The sequence below is a fragment of the Penicillium diatomitis genome, assembly GCF_028827545.1.
Source record: "Penicillium diatomitis strain IBT 30728 chromosome Unknown utg000002l_segment0_segment0, whole genome shotgun sequence".
Lineage (NCBI taxonomy): Eukaryota > Fungi > Ascomycota > Eurotiomycetes > Eurotiales > Aspergillaceae > Penicillium > Penicillium diatomitis.
Window position 1 is genome coordinate 1036754 of NW_026623174.1, and position 20593 is coordinate 1057346.

At 51.9% G+C, this 20593-nt stretch overlaps 8 protein-coding genes across 8 annotated transcripts; 4 read left to right on the forward strand and 4 right to left on the reverse strand.

Annotated features, from left to right (window-relative positions):
• Positions 1-2: 2 nt before the first annotated feature.
• On the reverse strand, positions 3-1786 carry N7539_001494 (T6SS phospholipase effector Tle1-like catalytic domain-containing protein; the record flags this gene model as incomplete). The annotated part of the gene is made up of 5 exons (XM_056931097.1): positions 3-909; positions 937-1064; positions 1127-1297; positions 1356-1460; positions 1526-1786. 5 exons carry the CDS (start codon positions 1784-1786, stop codon positions 3-5), a joined length of 1572 nt encoding a protein of 523 aa, XP_056793128.1.
• A 685-nt stretch (positions 1787-2471) lies between these two features.
• Positions 2472-3703, reverse strand: N7539_001495 (LysM peptidoglycan-binding domain-containing protein; the record flags this gene model as incomplete). The annotated part of the gene is made up of 2 exons (XM_056931098.1): positions 2472-3179; positions 3248-3703. 2 exons carry the CDS (start codon positions 3701-3703, stop codon positions 2472-2474), a joined length of 1164 nt encoding a protein of 387 aa, XP_056793129.1.
• A 772-nt stretch (positions 3704-4475) lies between these two features.
• On the forward strand, positions 4476-5714 carry cox5b (cytochrome c oxidase subunit IV; the record flags this gene model as incomplete). Its single annotated transcript, XM_056931099.1, has 5 exons — positions 4476-4572; positions 4740-4793; positions 5054-5212; positions 5357-5457; positions 5538-5714. The coding sequence occupies 5 exons, from the start codon at positions 4476-4478 to the stop codon at positions 5712-5714; spliced, it is 588 nt and encodes a 195-aa protein (XP_056793130.1).
• A 924-nt stretch (positions 5715-6638) lies between these two features.
• Positions 6639-8419, reverse strand: N7539_001497 (purine-cytosine permease family protein; the record flags this gene model as incomplete). Its single annotated transcript, XM_056931100.1, has 4 exons — positions 6639-7425; positions 7497-7610; positions 7671-7743; positions 7807-8419. The coding sequence occupies 4 exons, from the start codon at positions 8417-8419 to the stop codon at positions 6639-6641; spliced, it is 1587 nt and encodes a 528-aa protein (XP_056793131.1).
• Positions 8420-9539: 1120 nt separating this feature from the next.
• On the reverse strand, positions 9540-10161 carry N7539_001498 (SANT/Myb-like DNA-binding domain-containing protein; the record flags this gene model as incomplete). The annotated part of the gene is made up of 4 exons (XM_056931101.1): positions 9540-9698; positions 9763-9795; positions 9860-9907; positions 9979-10161. The coding sequence occupies 4 exons, from the start codon at positions 10159-10161 to the stop codon at positions 9540-9542; spliced, it is 423 nt and encodes a 140-aa protein (XP_056793132.1).
• Positions 10162-11850: 1689 nt separating this feature from the next.
• N7539_001499 (uncharacterized protein) lies at positions 11851-12174 on the forward strand (the record flags this gene model as incomplete). The annotated part of the gene is made up of 1 exon (XM_056931102.1): positions 11851-12174. The coding sequence occupies one exon, from the start codon at positions 11851-11853 to the stop codon at positions 12172-12174; it is 324 nt and encodes a 107-aa protein (XP_056793133.1).
• Positions 12175-15169: 2995 nt separating this feature from the next.
• Positions 15170-16332, forward strand: N7539_001500 (ER lumen protein-retaining receptor; the record flags this gene model as incomplete). Its single annotated transcript, XM_056931103.1, has 3 exons — positions 15170-15260; positions 15361-15686; positions 15754-16332. 3 exons carry the CDS (start codon positions 15170-15172, stop codon positions 16330-16332), a joined length of 996 nt encoding a protein of 331 aa, XP_056793134.1.
• A 2782-nt stretch (positions 16333-19114) lies between these two features.
• N7539_001501 (uncharacterized protein) lies at positions 19115-20510 on the forward strand (the record flags this gene model as incomplete). The annotated part of the gene is made up of 4 exons (XM_056931104.1): positions 19115-19204; positions 19485-20036; positions 20175-20240; positions 20319-20510. 4 exons carry the CDS (start codon positions 19115-19117, stop codon positions 20508-20510), a joined length of 900 nt encoding a protein of 299 aa, XP_056793135.1.
• Between the last annotated feature and the right edge of the window lie 83 nt (positions 20511-20593).

A 20593-nucleotide genomic window follows, 5' to 3' on the forward strand; every position in this document is an offset into this window, starting at 1 on the left:
TTTCAAAACAGATCATCTGAAATACCTTTGTTCAAACTGAGGAGTCTCTTCTCGTATGGGCCAAGGACCTCCTCCAGCATAATGTCCTTTGGCGGCGCCCCTTCGGCGGGTCCATTATAGACCCACGCCCAACGCATTTCCTCACTATACTGTTCACTTTCCACCCCATCTCTATGTCTCTCTCCAAGTCTTGATCTCACTCGCACCTTTTCCAAAATCCACGGGCCCTTTTTCAGCAACGCCCGGCACTTGTACAAGCCGTTGTCGTCAAAACCCAGTCCCTCGAGACCGAGCCGGATTCGCACGGATCGATGTATGCGCTCATTAGTACCTTCCAGGAACTCGCGCGTGGGATATGAAGTTCTCGGATCGATACGATGGTACATTCCCGGCGTGCGGGTGGTCTTGCCGGCAAGTTTGTATATTCCAATCGCGGACTGGACTATCTCGCCGAGTCCCCAGGGTCTGACGGGCTTGTGCTCCTCATAGATCGACTCCTCGGCCCATTGCTTCCATCTTTTGCTAGGTGAGCTATCTTCACTTTGCTTGCCGTCGAAAGCTTGGTCGTAGTAATACTTGACACTTGCCTCGAAGATCGTATCAATTGTGCTCTCTTCGAAAGCCACACCCAGTTCAGACAGTTGGTCCATCATCCAGGCTATGCTCACGTTAGCAAGCTCCTGGTCGGGAAGACCTCCGCCCACATTCGAGTGGGCACCACAGAACCAGACTTGTCGTAAGTCTGTATGGACACCCCGCGGCCTCTCCCAGACAGCAGGTGCGAACGAGGTGCGGACCTCGTCCAAGGCGAGGGCTTGAAAGGCGTGCTCCACGGTGTTGGAGAGTGATGTATCGTACCATTTACATGTACTGAAGGTCAGCTTTGCGTGTGCGTAATTTGAGGCAGAACTTGGGCACACTTATTCTCTTGTTGACCGAGGAATTCTGAGTTTCGTTGACAGATTCGTGTCAGGAATTCCCAAGCTGCCTACTGTTTCGAACACGGCAACGCAGCGGACTTTGATGGTATAGCCATCGGGGTCAGTGAGACGTGTGAGACCTTCCTGCGAGTTGATCGGTCAGCTGAGTCGATAATCACACATGAGAAGGGGCAAAGGATGCGCACGTCTTCTAGACGAAGCCTGTACTCTCGTCGGCTTCGAGGTTTGTTGGGAAATGGTATTGTGGGAAATTTGTCTTTGTAATTCAAATCCCTGATGTTCTCCGCATCCTTAAATATAGGGTAGAGATACTCCATTCCTTTGGAGTTAAGAAGTCCGATCTGGGTGATCAGTCCCTAAGGCACTGTAAGCTATGGGCTTAAATCTCTACTACTTCAAGGACTAGCTACTTACAGCCACGCTGCGTGCCGTGAATGCTCCGCGGGAAAATCCTATAAGAAAGATCTCGTCGCCTGGCTCGTAATTTGTTGCAATGAAACTGTAGGCCTCCCGAATGTTCTGTCAAACGATGCCTGTCAATCTACTCTATCCTGCGATCGCGAAAGGCTCAGCTTAGGACCCACCTCGTCTACCCCAGCTCCAAAGATTCCTCCGGCAAGCTCATCCAGAAATGATCCAGAGGTGCCTACCCCGGGATGATAGTACACGATCTGGCTCATGCCATCAGAGCCAGTCTTCTTCAGCGCTCGATAAAGTCGAGTCACATTGGTGGGCACTTGAAGAGAATAGTTTGGGTCACTGGCTGTCGGACGGTTGTAGCCTTCATCGCTGTTCACCCATGTGCCATCCAAACATACGACAAGGCGTTTTCGAAGATAGCTCATTGCGAACGACTCGATTCACAGTCAATCTGGCAATTATTGACAGTGCAGTATCTGCCACGTCTGGAACCAGTATCTGGGCTGATGACCCTTCAGAGAGAACCACCGACAGGGATTAATGCTGCAAACAGATGTTTGTCGTTCTTCGGTAACCCTTCTCTTGGCCAACTTTGATGCATCTGCAGACGAGAGGAGATGATTGTCAACGCCGTCTGAGAGCAGGGTGCATTGCCAGGAAGCAGAGAAGAGTGGATCATTCTCGCGAGGCCCATGTTGTTGGACCGTACAGCAGTGACAGGCGAGCGAAAGCTGAACTTACCCCGCGGCAGCCTCACTTCGCCCGTGACTTGCCCTCCCGACCCTTCCCCGTGACAAGGCAGGGCGGCGCGTACTGCGTAGTAGCGTACTACACACCTCGTGGGAGTCATGTGAAAGTGTAAAATAGAAGAAGTCAAGAGATAACCAAATGATGTTCAATTTGATACGTAATTCAGAAAATCAAAAGCATGAATATCAACGTAAAGTTTCACCATTTGCCATCGTCGTTTCAATCGGGATCGCTCGTATTCCGTCCTTCCTCCTCTTTGCCAAATCAGCACGAAACTAAAACACCAAAAAGAAAAACAGGCGAAGCACGACACGTTCTCTTGCGATAGCGTTTCAAGTCAAAGCCGGCTAGGCATACACCTCACAGGAGCTGGCATCGGATAGAGCGCCACTTCAACTCAACGTGCTCCGCACTATAGTCAATTTGACATCCGCCATCATAAGCATCGATCTGGAAAGACCGGCCGCCACCATCTTCGCAGGAACTATCGGATGCTGTGCAAACACCTCCCCTGAGATTCCACGAATAGATCGTGCGAGTAATTCCCGTGGCGCAAGAGCCTGAGCGGAAACCACCATCTGTGAAGTGCTTGCAATACACGCCAGCAACTTCATCAGCCCCGGTGTAGTAGTCTCCGGGCAAGTCAATGCACTTTTTGTCCATGTCTGCGTGGCCTCTTATCACGTAGTATTCACCATCGCAGATTGTACTGGTGTAAGCAACAAGTGTCCAAGCAGGTCCATTCACTGAGGTGACTGATGCGACTTCGCTTTTCTTGGATGTAGTGCTTGGGGGCTTTGGGACGTTCTTGGTAGTCCCTGGTGCCGTGGTGATGGCTGGTGCTGTAGTGATACCCGGCGCTGTGGTGATTGGAAATTTGGTCATGGTTGTTCTCTCTTTGGGATTTGGCTTTGCAAAAGGAAGGACCGGTATATTGACGGTAGGCTTTGCAGCAGGGGGAGGATTTGGAGCCTTTGGTGCCCCGAGCTGGCAATTCGACACACAGGCTTGGTCCTGAGAAGTGCACTTGTTTCCCGACGGCGAGACACAAAAGCCATCAACTGTGCACTATACATCGCTTGAGTTAGTCATGCGGATATTCTTGAGAGACCATATGGAGAAGAGACAAAACGTACACATTTGTCTTTTGGGCAGGGATTGATCGATGCGAGATCAGCCCAGTTATCAGGTCTCATGGATCCAGGCATCAACGGACCACAAACTGCATCACCTTTTGCCGTGGGCATGGGAGGCTCTCCAGGGCCGATGCAAATTGTAGCGCCCTGTGGAAGAGCAGCACAATTGAAGCGCCAAGAGCGAGCATTGAAGCTAGTGAGCTGAGCGACCGAGATGCCATTTTTCTTCGCGATGGAGTCACAATTGTCGCCAGACTGAGTGACGTAAACCTTGCACAAAGCAGTTGAGCCTCTTGCATAGAGTAGTGTTTCGTTGTGATCAACAGACCCCGCAAAGTCAGCCGACTGGGGCTTCTGATGACCGAAGACAGAGTCCGCAGAAGCAATTGCGGCGAAGGCCAGCACGAACGCCCAGAGGGCCAGAAGACCGCAAGAATAACGTCTAAAGGCGACCATCTTGGATGATGCTCAAGTTGATGGTTTTCTCTGATGAGGATTTGGGAGGGGTTTCTGCTCCCATTTGTACCATATCCATGGCTGGCGCAAAACGACTCGATGGCCCTTTCGCGCGCATGGGACACCGTATTCGGTGATGTTTGCGGTGGTCAAAATGTTTCTTTGATGCATTTGTCGAGTCAAGAAACTCGTGTGCACACCCTTTCATGAAGGCGATGAGGATTGATTGGTCGTCATAATCGAGTCTTCGAGACAGAGCATAAAGGCTGAGTAAAAGGCCTGCATCAACAATCGCTTCTCCACAGATTGTTCCTCGCGCATAAGGATAGATTCTTTGACAAGTCTATCGAAAGTAGCATCTTGCGATGTGGTTGTCAATCAAGCGATGCTACGCTGTTTGACTCATGAATCGCCATCAGCTGCAGGGACTCGACCTGGACTTGGATGTCTTTGTTTATAGTTCCCCTGCCGCAGGCGGGTGCTCCATTGATATCGTCTTACCCTAAGCCCTATGCTCTCAATGCGGCAAAGCTGCACGACTCTGCCGCAACAGGCTCAACGTCACCTGCATCAGACTGTTTCACGTGACGCTCAACGTGCTGACTCATGACAGCTAGCTGCGGCCGATTGGTCTGTGAGTATGGACCAATCAGAGCTTTGAACGGGTCGAAGCGGCTTCAAACCTCGCCCAAACCTCAACTCCAAACTCTCGCTCATCCTGCTTGGAACTCCCCTCCTCCCCAATCCGCTACCAACCCACTCCGCGAACGCGATGTTCCTTCAACGCACCGCCTCCGCCCTTGTGCGGCGCTCGCCCGCTCGTGCCCTCAAGACTGCTCAGCGCCCTTTTTCTTCTTCCATCCTGCGCAGTACGTGATTCTCCGTCCCCCAGTGGCCTGATCCGACCTCGCCCGACCATCGCCGTCTTCCCTCCCGGTTGACTGTCAATTGGGTCACCATACGCCACTTCTTTGTTTTCATACTTTCGGATGCTGAATCAAGGATCAATTGACTAACCTGCTTACGCTTCTCATAGGCGCCGAGAAGAAGTGGGGAGTCGAGAAGGAGGGCAAGATCCTGTCCTTTGACGGTTAGTACCTATACGAACATGCGGCGATCAATTGCTCCGATGCGAACTCGAACCGCATGTGAGAACTCAAATCTTCCATACAACGTCGCCCTGAAGAATGATGGGGCACAGCACCACATCTCACCTTGGTCCGCGGACAAACAATCTATCAGGCGCCTCTTTCGGCTCGGTTCCAGTTCTCATCGGACGTCAATTGATTGCTGATGGTGACGATATGTGTACCATTGATGACTGACCTGTCACTCGTTGGTTGATTACAGAGATCAAGGTCGAGGATGATCTCATCCCCCCTGGTGCCAAGCCTGGTACCATCCCTACCGACTACATCCAGGCTACCGGTCTTGAGCGTCTCGAGCTCATCGGTAAGATGCAGGGCATCGACATCTTCGATATGCGCCCCCTGGATGCTTCTCGCAAGGGTATGTATATAACACCGCTTGAATTCGACGTGAAATCAAGCAAGCAAGCACCGGGTTCTTCTCCGATACGCTGATCATGGGGGAACTCGATTATCCGTCCACTTGAAGATCACTTGCTAATTGAAGCTTTTGCGCGGTGAATAGGAACACTTGAGGACCCCATCATCGTCAATGGTGCCGGTGATGAGCAGTACGCTGGTTGCACTGGCTACCCTGCCGATTCCCACCAGGTCAACTGGCTGACCGTACGTCATCACATGGACTAAACTCCAATCCCCGAGTACGAAATAAAGATCATGGAAAATTAATTCACTTTCTACCACAGGTGTCCCGCGACCGCCCCCTCGAGCGTTGCGGTGAGTGCGGTAACGTCGTCAAGTTGAACTACATCGGCCCTGAGGAGGACGCCCACGCCCACGACCACGGTCACGGTCACCACCCCCCTCACGAGGAGCCCAAGACCTTTGCCGATTTCGTCAAGCCCGAGTACTGGTACCGGTAAATCCGAGGCTAGATCCAAGTGTACTCTATCGTCTTTGAATTACCTCCCTACCTCTTTTTCCCCTGACCCACCCCCTTGTGATACTGATATAGTGTGAATGATGGCTCATTTCTATCGCCCGTGTACCCTCTCCTGCCAAGGTCCTGCTGTCATACAACATTAACACGGTTTCTGTCTACTTCTGTATCTGTTCCCCGTCTTCGCGACCTTTTTGGGATTTGTCGCTCCTCGATCATTGTTGTAGAATATTTCTCTGAGTAGATGACAATGACAAATCTTGTCCTGGTTGTTACGCTTTTGGAGTTCACGCTGTCCATGTTGTACTCCCATATCTACCTGGCACTGGCAGTGCTATCGGACTCAGTAGGCCAAGTCTGATACATGAATGATCTCCCCACGCGAATCGACAGCCTGCGTTTGAGAATTTCCCCGGTATATTCATCTCTTCTAGATTTTATACTATTCTATCGAGGATGTGAACCGCGTTCAACAGTCATTTGCATCACCTTGCTAGAGTATGGGGTGGGAAAAAGAGCGCTCAAGGAACCGAGCCCGCAGAGTTCGAAGATGATCTGGTTGCGTCAAGTAGACACAGCGCGTACCATGGGGCCTCTTCAAATACTGATCGGACATCGACACTCCAATGCCCTTTCCACTGCCATCGAACATATTATATACAGATTATACACAAACTTTTCTCTATGTACCATAGAGTTGTCAACGATATTCACATGCATGTTCATAAGTATGCAGAAACGCCAACGATTGGGCGTTGTGTTGAACAAATAACGCTCGTGGAATAAGAGTAAGCAACGCAACGCGAGTCGAGATAAAGAGGCATATGCTCGGACAAGGTTGACTTGGCCGAGTCAATTTGTACAATGACAGCCAGACACTGTGCAAGCTTCGTCCAGGAGGGCAGGTCTACCGCCCCACAAATCGAAGTTCAAGCAACCGCAGCGGCGGGTAAATGAGCGCAGCCCACGAGAAGCCGACGTAATTGCCCATATCAGCGCCGTTGGCGCCTACCAACTTGGCCAGTGGGCCGATGTACCAGACCTGTGCCATACAAAGAATAGCACCGACCCAGCCGACGACAAAGGCCACGAAGGCGGCTGCACCAATGGGTAGTTTCGAGGGATCGCGCCATGCTGTCCAGTTATACCCGGTGCGCCAGCGGAAGAAGAATTCTTCAATGAGGATGGCGAACCAGATTGCAACCCAGTAGCCCATGAGGGCAAGGAAGTTGGTGAAGATCTCGGACAAGTTGCTTCGACCAGCCAATGCGCAGACTGTGAAGATTATAGCGCCGACGGTGTTCCAGATCACCCGAGGAACTCTTTCAGCATAGCGTCCGAGGATTTGGAAATCGACACCCGCGGAGTAAGTTGGGGGAACCGTATTGGCAATGAGTCCCAGAGCGACGACGACGGAACAGAATTTGCCAAACGCACCGACAGGGGCGAATCCCTCCACGATCAGGGCACCTTGGCCAACGGAGTAAGCAGCTTGCCAATCCGAATTCGAGGCAATTCCTGAGCCAAGTCCAATTCCACAAATGATGGCTGTAGCAAAGGAGAGCACAAGACCGGCAAGGGTCAGAGAGAAGATCGAGAGACGAGACGTGTGCTCGGGGTAATAGACAAAGAAGTCTGCAGCCAGTGGAGAGTACGTGATTGCTGCGCTGAGGCAGATGGAAAAGAACGACAGCCTGCAAGAGAAGAATGTGTCAGCAAGGTAATCATCGACGGAGGTGGGATACACGGCGAAATTCAAACTCACCTGTTACCGGCTACGGTTCGGGCATCTCCCTGAGAGGGCGTAGAGAGATCGAATTTGTTCGCTGAGAGGCCGAACAAGATACAGATCACAATCAATTGGGGGATGAACGCGTATCTATAGAATTCTCATCAGCAAAGGGCGCAGCTTCGTGAGGGAAGAAATGAGAGAACAAACCTTTCATAGTAATGGAAAGCTTGGATTCCAAAGGTGGCCACCACCCAGCTGATGACCGCGATGATGACAATGCCTAGACAATACCAGGAAATGCCAAGTTAGCCATGTCCAACACATGCTCAAACAGCATACTCACCCACGGCAACTGACAATCCTCCCGGTGAAAGAGCAGACAGAATTTGCCCGCCCACCACACTATCAAGAAGGCAATACCCGAGCATCTGAACCAAGTTCAGCAAAACAATGATCTTACTCGGCCACCACCCCATGGAGTAACGACTAAAGGCCATCGTCCTGATCCCGGACAGGGGACCCCAAGTCGCGACCCACGCCGACACCATAGAGCCGCCCGTGACTCCAAAGGCTGCGCACAACGCCGAATCCGTGAAGCTCAGCCCGTACACGGCCGGACCCAGCATACCCATGGCAATATTGTTTGCCGCTAGGTTGATCGAAAACCACAGGATGAAGGTCTGCAGGTATGAAACCCACGTCAATCGCTTCATGCGCTCATGGGGTGCAACTCGCTCAATGCCTCTGGCCTCTAGATTGTATTCCACCAATTGTTGCTCAAATTTCTTCATCATCGATCCGACGCGAGAGCTGGCGGGATTTACAGCTGGGAATATCGAGTCCGCATTTTCATCGGCATTGTTGAATGTTTGCTCATCTGAGCGAGCCTTCTTGTACTCATCGCCGAAGTCGGTAGGCGCCGCCGCCGTAGTGGCGACTGCAGGTTGTGAGACCATCCTGGTAGGTTGTCAGTCAAATGCAGGTGCGTGAAATCTGCATGAATTCAAGGCAATATAGTCTCGCTTCTTGAATGATAGAAATCATTGGTAGAGACCCAGAAGGAGGATTCACTGGGGAACGACCAACCGATTGTAATTTGCTCTTCCAAATGAGTCACTGATATCTCAACGTACGGGCGACTGGACGTATTTCAGAGATCTGCTCCCGCTACTGCAACCACGAGACGTGTGATCGAGTCTGGGGTGCCACGACCAGGTATGATCCCAACACAGATTTGAATAGTATGAAAAGAGTGTCGGCCTGGGCAGTCGCGAATTGATCAAGAGGAGCAAGCGACTGAGAGTGTGGGGCAAAGGAAAAGGTCGCCGCGGGGACTAAAATTCGAGATTATCGGGGATTGACAGCGCTTATCGGCGGATTCGCTGCCCCACTCCACCCACCACAGGTCGATTGTAACTCCATTCGTGATCGAAACTTCCATCTTGATATCCCAACTTGCCACCACTGGGCCCATGATCGATCATGAGAGCGCCGCACTCCATACACATGCATTATACTCGGAGGTTGTGGTTCAGGATCCGGTTCAAGGCTCGTTAAAAAGTGGTATTGGGGTCATGGGAACAGGAACAACTAAACTAGAACTCAAAGGAAAACTGAATCATGTGGGAAGACATTGACCAAAGAACAAAGCCTGTCTGGCGCCAGAAGGAGAAAGACTCAAGCCCTAGAGAAGAACCACGAGTGCAGGAACACCAAAACATAGATTCGGAGCGTTCACCACGGCCGTGAGTAGATTCGATGAGGGGACATGAGATATTGAAGGCGACCAACAAAATCAAGAATTACCTACTCACTTCGCCGGGCACAATCAGTGGCCCCCCCTCACCCGGCTGTGATCAATCATTGCATCGCTATGAATTTTGCAAAGACAGGGGGAAAGCAACTTGAAGCCAAAGTCAAATTCATGAGAGGTATCAAAAGGGAATGGAGATCGATAGGGGGAAAAGATCCCAACGGAAATCGAGAAAAGCTTCAATCGTCACTTCATCAGTGGAGGTTGCCAAATCCTAGAGCTCAAAGATTTTTGAAATGTTCCTTGGCGTATTGCTCACAGGCCTAAACGGAGGTAAAGAAGATCACCGTTAGCATAGTACTGATTACAGGTCTCGGAGCCGTGGGGATCTGGCCTACCTTGGCGGGCTTGCCGACTTTCTGACCGATCACCTTCCACTTGTTCGCATCGTACTCCTTGATCGCGTCACGCAGTTTGACAGACTGTCGCTGTGTGAGTCACTCTGATTTGATCATTAGGGAAGAAGGACGCGAAGGGCGAGCATACCTCATCCTCGGCAAACTCAGCGTAATGCATATCCTACAGGGTACTGATTTAGCACAGTCTTCCGGGAGAAAGTGAACTCATATCGACGAGGGCGTACCTTGTACCAATGCTTCTTCACACTGCCTTCCGTTCGTGTGGGGAAAGTCTAGAGCGCACCACTGCGTTAGTCATCACTCGGGATGGCCGAGTTGCTTGAAGCAAGGGCACGTCACCGACCTTGGCAATTTCGCTCCAGCTACGGCCCGCATCACGCATGGTCTTCAATCGCTGCTCCTCCTCGGCAGTCCATGGAGTGTTGGTGCGACCCTTTTTCTTGGGCGCGGGCTCTGTTGGAGGCGCCGGGGCAGTTGCGTCGGCCTCAGCTGCTCCGCTCGTCGAGGGGGTTGGCGCGGTCATCATTTTCGAGGAACTCGCGTTGGGCGATTGTGGGCGCTTGCGAGATGGAGTCTGCTGTTGCGATTGTTGATGTTGATGATGTTGGGTCTGCTGAGGCTGCTGCTGCTGTTGTTGCTGCTGCTGCTGCTGCTGTTGCTGGTTTGATGCTTGCTGCGCCTGCTGTGCTTGCTGGTGCTGTTGGTGTTGGGGATGTTGTGGATGTTGCGACTGTTGGGCCTGCTGCTGCTGTTGTTGATGCGAAAGAGGGGCGGTCGGAATTGGGATGCCCTCAAAGGCAGGAACTCGATGGAACGGGTGAATCTGCTGCTGAGCAATCAAGTGAGGCGGAGCACTGCTGGTTGCTGAAGTCTTGATTCTCTTCGAAGTTGGAGGAGACCTGAGAGCGCGGAGACGGTTAGATATATGACGAAGGAGAGTGTTTAGCCGGCCGGGCTGACAGTGTCAGTTCCAAAAAAAAATCATCTGAGGGAACGATGTGTATATGATGGAAAGCAGAAGAAGACGATGCAGTGTGAGTAAGAGCGATATCTCCTCTCATCTCCGCGCCGGTGACTGCGGGTCAATGAGAGCGGAATTGGGACGCTCTTGGATCACGTGTCCTCCTTTCTGAACCTCGATCGCCAAAGCTAGAATCGCAGGTGAGAGGCTCCTGGCACTGCGCGCGGTGGACATTGCCACATCGCTGAGTGTATTTGAACACGTATCTATGTCTTCGCGCAATGGAGCTGAGCTGCTACCGGAACACGGTCGGTCGACTGGTAGAGGAGGAGAGGCGTCATGATTGGGAGGTCGACGATCACCCAAGTGAAGCTCAATAGAGTCGGATCTAAGAGGCCAGGGTGTACCCCAGGGCATCACAGAGCAAGGCGGTCTGATCATAGATGGTCCAGTGGAGCGGCGAGCTCAAAACATCCGCCTGCGCGTTGATGGAGCGCAGAAGCTCCCATCTGCGCTTTATGGCACAAAGCAAGCTTGGCCACGAGACAGAGTAGATATACAGAGAAAGATCCCGGTACGATCGAAGGAAAGACACGTGATTCAAGGATGCGACAACGTGAGCAGTAACAGGAGCGCAGATGCGACGGAGTCCATCTCGGTGCGGCAGGCATGCGATGAAAGGAGCGGATCCTTCTCTGACTCCGCAGCTCGGACTGTAGATATACCACAGCGACACTATTCACGATTCTCTTTACTTACAGATCAAAATCCAATGGTCGAAGAGTGGGATCAGTCACCTCAAATTCTTCCGAGTATGGGGAGAACATGAGGCTGGGAACCGAGTTGGTTGTTTGGTTGGGTGAGGGTAAAGAGAGGTGTTGACAGAAGGGAAGCTGACTCTGGGAATCCAAAGGAATCCGAAGACTGAAGACGGTTGTGATTCTTTTTTTTGGGGTGGGGGGTTGGGCGCGATGCGAGAAGGGAGGGGAAGAGGGGGGGGGCGATGGTTGCAGAAAGCAGGAAACGTGAAGGTTTGAGACGATCGCGAGTGAGGAGAGGGGGAAGGGGGGGAGGAGAGAAGAGGAAGCAGAGAGAGGAGAAAGGGAAGAGGCGGCACAGCGGGAGTGACCGTGGCAGAGCAAGACTCGGGCAGAGACAAGAGAGCGGGGGGCAGTTGGCTGTGGTCAAAAAGGCAAATCCCAGCGTTTGCGACCCTGGGATGAACGAGTCACGTAGTCACGTCGTAGACTAACAATGCGATCGATCAAGAATCAAAAAGGTCTATGGAAACCCCACAATGGAAAATCGGTCGACAACCTCGTGGTCATTCTCTACCGCCCATCAGCGAGAACTACAACGTGGGAGCGTGATGCGAGGCCCTCGAGCATTACCCGTCGCGGTTGTCAGATTGTTGTTGACACGCGCGTGGGCCGTGAAGCTCTTCTCCAGCTCAGCTCTCAGCTCCCAGCTCCCAGCTCCCAGCTCTCCGCGCGAGCACCTCAACGGCCGACTGGTGGGACTCGAGTGGCAGCAAAGAAGCGTCTTGCACCTGGAAGTGGACTCGTTCCAGAGTTCTAGACCCCCGGCGATGCCCAGTGCTCAGCGCTCACCAACTGCACTGCACTCGCGATGCGGCGAGGGCACGGGGTATCTCCACCGAATCCACTTCAACTCACTCGACTTCACTTGCGACGTCCGATTCTGGGGCTTAGGACGTACAGTTTACAGGTATTCAATAGCCTCGAGTGGGATTCTAGCAACTAATGAGGGACTAGGTTCATGGCTAGGATGATCTTGGATCGCAAACAAAGACAAAGGACGGAGCATCTATCGTCGCAGAGGGAGATGGAGCCGCAGCCCACTGGCGCGATGACCATCGGTTGCTCGCCAATTGCGGGAGATGATCGACGGGTTAGACGGGCGCCGGTCATTCCAGCCTCCCGTTGAATCAATCCGTGAGCTCCAACCCGCTACAATCCAGTAGGGTCGACTGGATGCTACGCTAGAAATCATATGAATGATGACAACTTCCTCTTGGAAGGTCTGGTATTCCCTCCGCGCAGCGAATCTAGCTGAAGATGCCGATAGAACCCGTATCCCCATCAGGTCGACCACAACATCACTGCATTACAGATGCTCGCCCTTGTGGTCGCATGTCTACCGGGCAATAGTCATGGAAGAGCTTCGACTTCCCCTCCAGCTTATTCCTTTTGCACCACATCCACAGGTTTGTAATGGGTCTGTCAGAAGCACACGACGAAGGGTCGTTCCCATTCGATCGCTCAGGATATATAATAATAGACTCCTGATTTTGCTTGCGTCTGACACCCCCCTGCAAATCGTCAAGCCGAGCGTTCCCCTCCCCTGGCACCACCAGTGCCCGCCAATTCTGAAATCCGGCGACCCGCCGAAGCGTTCCAGTGCGAGGCTAGCAATCACCGGGATGGAGAACCAGTACCGAGAGCAAAAAGCTGATTCCAACAAGCAGCCTGTCCAACATGATCAAGGGTATAACTCGCTCGTGGAACAGCATTGGACTCTCAATCCAATTGAGCGCGTGGAATTTGGGGTTGCATCTCATGTTGTTTCTGGTTGATAGCGTTGGATGATGGATACCATACGGCGCTCATTCATGTACCATATCTCCGAAGGAACCTCTCACGTCTCTCTCGACGGCAATATCCCTGATCAGCAGAGAACCCATGAAGAAGTCGGCTGCTCTCAGGCAGCGGTAATGGATCGACTAGAAGACCAGCGGAGAGCGATCATGTGAGCGAGGAGCTTGGATAGCGCAAGGCTTGTCCAGGTGGACCCCGATCGATGGTACACTACAACTTCTCCCTCGCAAAGCTTGCATCGCATTTGACCCTAGATATCTGACTTTTATGTTCCAACTTTTGGCTAGACAGACAGACACTCGAGTCCCTCTGATGAACACCGGTAGAGTATGGTGCATCGCAGGCACCCCAAAGACACCGGGCAAGCAGGCTCCGCAGAAACAACCACAACCCAATAAGATATACACCACCAGCACAGAGCTCTCCTGCAATCGCACGAGGATAGCACGGGCATCACGTACCATATGTATGCCACGCATCTCGCCGCAGATCAGATCACTTGTAGCGGGCAACTCTTCTGCACCTTCGTTGAGGGGGTCCGTCGTCTGTGTGTTCCCCCGCCTTTGGTCGATTCAGGGCTTCGAGAACGCGATTTACTGAGTGCGGATTTGATGGGATGGGATGGACTGAGTCCCAACCTTAGTAGACTCGTCTCGCGGGAGTATAATGCATGTTTCGATTCGACACCAGGACCGAGATGAACCCTCTTATGGAAGCCCCCCGCCTCTATCTAGTAAACATGACTCCTACAAAATGAACAATGTTTCTATCCAACCAGCAGGGCTGGTTTCTTTGAAGTGACGTTGTGAGACATACCTACCTACAATCTTACCTGACCCATTCCAGCCCACATCCATTCACAGTCTCACTGTTGATCACTCTTCGAGTGAATGATTAGAGCCCCTTAGGTTCCAATAAAGTTCCGTAAGGGTTCAAGGCCGCGTGAGGCCAAATATCCGTACAATTACCGAGTCAGCCCGTCATGGAGGTCGCATCATTGATGTCCTCCTGATATAAACACCTAGCACAAACATGAATAGTATCTCACAGCCACATGCAACAGCTCGGCTTGTCGAAAGCTACCTCCACTCCACTACCTATGACTTCCATTGGCGCAAGAATTTGTAAGGTTGTGGACTATGAGAAATCAGGTAACTTGTTGACTGAAGACACTGGGACTGTCTGTCCTACATGCCTAAATCCAATGGCTGTGCTGAATAGGCTGTGGGATGTACTGAAGGACTAGGGAGTCAGACTGAGCCACACCTCTTAAGGTATTTCTTTCCGCAACCTTGTTGACCTCACGCGTTGGAAGCTGGAGGAGGCCCACACTGAATTTACCCGTCGAGGTTACAGATATATTTGCAAGGACAACAGAGACAATTGCACAATGTAAAAAAAAAAATCACTGGTTCGTTGCTGACAGCACAGAATGATTCAGAGGCACAAAAACCACTCGATATCATCATTGAACATGGGGACGCCAGATTTAAACCGCGTGGCGCCTGGCTGACAGGTTGAATTCCGACTCGATTAAGATGAAAAAGTGGATGACTGCGACTCGCGATCCGCAATTAATCAAGAGATCCGTCTCCACTCACGTGAGGGTGGCCCAAGCTCTGATAGCCGATAAGAGATGTCATCCACAGCTCCCCTTGCGCGGCATCGGAGGCCCCAGTCTTGAGCCAACACTGACTGATACACGCTCGTTGAGGCCACGCAAGCCATCTCTCCCCGCACAGTGGCTAAGTTGGATCGGCCTCTTCCTGGATGAGCTCTCCATGTTGTGACGAGCTCGTGATCAATTGATAATTCATAATCTGCCACTTCCTTATTGAGATACATCGCCTGCGCTTTGTTCTTTCCCCTCACCACTTGACGGCTCAAGGGAGTCATATCAGTCTAGGACAATCCGACCCGAGCTATATCTCTGCACATCCAACATTGGTCTCAGCATGAATCCATTCCGTATCCTGGCTGATGTCTCGCATCTGGCCTCGATCTGCCTGTTGATTTGGGCTATACACAAGAACAAAAGCGCCGAAGGTAAGATGTGCTTCTCCGCACCGGTCGCGTGGTCCCGCCTGAGGTTGGCAAGGACGCAATGAAACATCAACGCTGATTCTTGACCTGCCCTCCTTGATAGGTGTATCTCTGTTGACACAGATTCTATACGCTGCGGTGTTTGTGACCCGATACACTGATCTGTTAAGTCCGAGTGCGTGGTCCGTCGAATCTCATGGGCCCATAGTCATCTGGAATGTCGCCTTCAAACTATTCTTCATCTTCTCTTCGTTCTATACCATTTTCATCATGATGAGAGTCTTCCCCCGCACGAGAGAGCGGGAACGTGCATGGAAACTCGGCATTTACTCTGTGCTTGGTTCCTTGGTGTTTTCCCCCATCCTGTACCTTCTTCTCGAGGGTAAATCGTGGAAGCATTTACACGGGCCTGTGCAGTGGGCGATGGAGGTAAGCAGTCACGAGTCTCTATTCACTCAGCTTATCATGCTAACAGAAGACGCGATCTCTTGGTTAGCTGCTCTGGGCCTTCTCCATCATCCTCGAGTCCGTATGCGTCCTCCCTCAGCTGCTCCTTCTTCGCCAGACCACTGTGCCCACTGTCATCGACTCCTACTATCTCGCCGCTCTCGGCTCATACCGGGCCTTCTATATCCTCAACTGGCTCTGGCGCGGCTTTGGGAAAGACCATTATTGGGACCCGCTCGCCTTTGTCTTCGGGATCGTGCAAACAGCCTTTTACGTTGACTTTGCTTGGGTCTACTACTCACGACAGCGGGTCAAGCTTCGTAACGGTGGTGTGGTGGACTCGGAAGACTACGCTAAAAGCTGGCTGGTCAATCGGGTTGTCAATTTCCGAGCCAGTCGAGCATCGACCGAAGAAGAGCAGCATCTGCGTCATGAGGAGGAAGGTGGTGAGCGCGATTTGAGTCACAACCGATGGGGTGCACGTGGCATCTCAATCGCTGCGGATGATACCTTGGAGAGCCACGGGCGACGGGACGGCCCTGATGACGACGACGACACACACGGCGTGTGGTCAGACGACTATATGGATGACCGGGAGAATTCTTCACGGACTCGTACCATGGGATAAGACCTCTTCATGTATACATTTTGCCGCGAATGTGCTCTATGGCCACCTGGCCCGAGATCGGTCAACGAGACTTGGGTGGAAATATGCCGCCTCTCGCTGTCGCGAATGTACCTTTACCAAGGAGGAAGAGCCATGGCACTGCTCAATAGACTGTTCATGACCCTGCACGATTTGTATAACACGGGCCTCAACAGAGTGACATTCATGGGGCTGACAAATTCTCGTCATGGTTTCGTCCCTCATTTCACTGCAACATATGATTTCCTCAAATATGATAGGTAGGAGTACATGGTGTCTCTTTTAGTCTTGAGCCCTCTGCACGGGCGAGTCGTACTACCTCCATAAAGTCCCATCACGTAGACGTTTATTTAGCATGACGGTGTGGCCTCGAAATTGGGTTGAGTCAAGCAGCAAATTTCTCTGAATGATAGTCTCCAAGGCGGACCGTCACACATAGTGGAATAAGCACGTGATGGAGCTGAGGGACAGGAGACTACTGTGGAACATGCGGACCCGGCAAGACCTTTTGCAGATTATGTGGCCTCCATGGGCACCTGTCTTTTTTTTTTTTTTTTTTTTTTTTTTCTTGAAGACTTTCGCACATCCTAGATCCTCCCAGCCAGCGACACGTTGCTCTTGCCGGTTCTGGACAAGTCATGTTCTGATCGGATATCGGCAAATGATGCATCAAAGAACGATGCACTCGGCTGGTTGTGGAAAAGAAGTGAGCAATCACTACAGCGCAGAGACAGCACTAGAAGGTGCATCACGGAAAAAAGCCTCACATGGCATGGCAGACTATTGAAATCGGTCCAAGCTCTTGCGTCTTGTGTCCTAGCTGTATGATCATTCTCGCCGTAGCCGTTGAGATGCATCCTTGCGTTCGAGAACAGGGCCCACCACGCGGACCCGAAAGTGGAGCTATCCACCATTCAGGACCCTCGGCGCTTAACTACCGGCTGTGAATCCTCCGGGAGGATGGGCCAAGATCGAAGCGCGGTTAGCCTTTCAGCCTCAGCAGAACCCCGGCCGGGCCTTGCAGGTCCGAACTTCAGTACCACAGTGATTCTTTGCCGATTGATCAGGACTCCCCCGGACCAGTCGAGAGCCGCCGCATGCCAATCTGGAAATGTTGCATTTGTTAAGTCGCGACTGCAGATCGAGAATGGCAAAGGTGGTATCTCATCAGAGTTGTCGGTAACTGGTACTTTCAGCCCTCTGTTGGCGAGACGATACATTAGAGGCATTGCAAGGTAAAATCTTCTCACGAGGAAACGTAGTTCAGGAATAGAAGCTGATCTTGATAGTCGTCGACAACGATGAAGACCCCGGATTTCGTACATTGATGATACTCTCGAGGACCCCATCGACCTCAACTGGAACTGTCTGCCCGCAATGTGCAGCCCAGACTGAGCATGATTCCATGAAGGCTTGTCTACGATCCAGCGGCAGATGGTCGGCCTTAGACGAGCCTGCCGTACGCGGGAAACCTGTCACTTTTGCTCCCATGTTTTTTCCTGAGCTTGTTATTCTACCATCTTCGGGTCTAGATCTCTTGCTGGTCTCTCCCGTGCGCTAAGTGAGCTGCATCCCTGCCACAAGGGGCAGGAAGACATGCACTGCCTGCCTTAGCGGGAGTTGAGTCGGGTACTAGTAGCACGCCCTGAGGGCAGACTGCACAATTAACTTCACCCTCCAGCGCTAATCCGAAGCTGTCATTCGGGCGGATTTTGGCCCTCTGCACCTCTCCACGCCAATGACCGCCCATCGAGCTCGATTTTGTGGGCTCACGAGGCTCTAATTGGGCGGACGCTCTCTCCGTCAAGTCTGCACTCCACAACACCATCCTCCTTTCGGTGTAGTGGAGTGCAGCAGAGACACGGGCAGATTGATCGCTGCATCGATTACACCACCCCCCAAAACTGATATGATCTCCAAAATCAAGGATATCCGCCCTTGCTCTGCTCGGTCTGCCTGAGTCCGCCTTGGACAGAGATTGATAGAGGATATGTCCACTATGAAGTTCCCGCCTTATGGCCCCCTCCGGCCTAAACATCAACGGGACGAGGGAGGTAATGGGGAGTGGACATGGTGGGAAGCAGATGGGGGCCAGAAAGACCGTTGTGATATCAAGGCCACAATGCGCACTATTGACTCCGCTGGCGCTTAAATATAGGCCCTCGTCGAGTCTGCACTTCGTCTCCCGAGCGCTCCAATGCAGCGCAGTACTCATCGGCGGTACCTTCTTGCGATTCTGGTGCACTCTGAGCCTATAGTTGAGAAAACGACGCTGCTGGTCCATCCCTGCCTTGCGAGGCATTCCTGCCGTGGGCTGTGATGTCCGTCAATTGAGTCGAGAGAGTTGTTGCGGTGGGCAATGCCTGCAAGATTGCTTTGCTTTTGACCCCTCTCTCTGCCTCGGACGGAATTCATCTATAAGAATCTGGAGGGCTACCGGACAAGTTCTCATGCTTCGTGGTTGACGACCCGAAAAAAAGCCCTTTCAATTTGACCAACTTCGGACTGGATGCCATTATTCTAGAACTTCATCCCGATCAATTTCCCCATCTAGTGAACTTTGAAGGCTTGGTACACACTTGTTCCCTGCCCGAGGATTGTTCTGTCGCTGGTGTTCCTGCACGGGAGTATCTGACCGTGTTTCATCTTCTGCCACCTTTGGCACCCGTGCCAATCACCGATCAGTTAAATCTGTGACTTTCGGAAACCCTCCCCAATTCCTACTGTGCTTGTCTATTTTTATCAACGCATCGAAACCAAAATCATGTCGCGCTGTCCACCCACATCGCAATCGAGCGAGGATTTGCAGAACTACTATGAATCGACTGTCCCTCAATGGACCAACGTTGAAACAGTAAGATCCACACTCACTTGGAAAATAGCATCAACCATATTGTCGGCACATGGGTGTCAGGATGGCATCACATTCATGTTCAGTGGGCTAATTATAGACGCAACTGTTCGTCAATATGTGATAGCCAGCATTTCAAACTCCATATCTTGGACTCCCCCCATCGCCTTATTGCACGGAACCTCTGGTTTCGCATCCAGGCATCCTCACACCAATCTCTCTACCTGATACTTCATTTCGATCCAGCCCGGCTCTCAGTCACCATACTCATCCTCATACCCAGGATTTTGCCGCTCCTCCAGAATACAGATATAACATCAACGATGGTCTCCAACCGCAGGGTCTCGGGATCACGGCCCCATTCCCCAGTGAATATCCACGGACATCAGCGCCAATCTCCAACTATGCGTTTGCTCCAAGTGATCACCAGTATGCCATGGGCTACGGGCCCACTATCTCACCTTCACTGCCACCACCAAAGAGGGTGAAACGATCTGCGTCGGATGCGAGAGGACCCTCTCGGAATCCCAGCACACCTCTCAACATTCTCCCGGACCCAGAAGGCGTGGAGCGTCTGCAACGCGAGCGCAGCTACAGCACGCCAGGTACAGCTCCAATGCCGTCCAAACCCCGGGCGCCCGGCCGAGGTCGTCGAGACCCAAAGGCCGAGGAGGAAGATGCTTTCGTGGAGGAGCTGCGCGACAAGGGCACGGCGTGGAAGAAGGTTCGGGAGAAATTCTACGAGCGATTCAATAACGATGCGAGTGAAGCTCGCCTACAAATGCGACTCCTCCGCCGCCGCAAAGAACGGCTTGCACGTTGGGAAGAGCAAGATGTGAGTACGTTGACCTGCTGTTTCCTTGTTCTCGCCACTTTCCTCCCGTTTATTGCAGAGTTGCAGTGATCTGCCCGCCATTTGGGGGAACAGCGGCACCGGAGATATCATACTTACATCTTTCTTCTCAACCGATAGGTCCGACTCCTCCTATCGGCTTCCGATATGTGGAAGATCGAAAAGTATGACTTCATCGCTAAAAAGGTAATACAGAGCTTTTCACTCGCAACTTAATTTGGATTCAAATTCGGTGACTTTGCCTGACTGTTGTCTTATTCGCAGATGAAAGAATTGGGATCAACAAAAGAGTACACACCGGAGCAATGTCGGGCTCAATTACGCTACATCGAAGTCAAACAGCGAAATGCAAAATCCGGCAGTAACTCCCCTTCCACTACATCAGATGAAGCAGAGTCGCCCTTTGAAGGTCCGTCCGAACCTCGCAAACGCAAATTCTACGAGCTCGAAGGGTGATTTGAAGATTTCGACTGGGCGACTTGCTTTTTTTTGCACGTGTCTTTGTTTTTTTTTTTTTTTGCAATTTCATGTACCTTTGA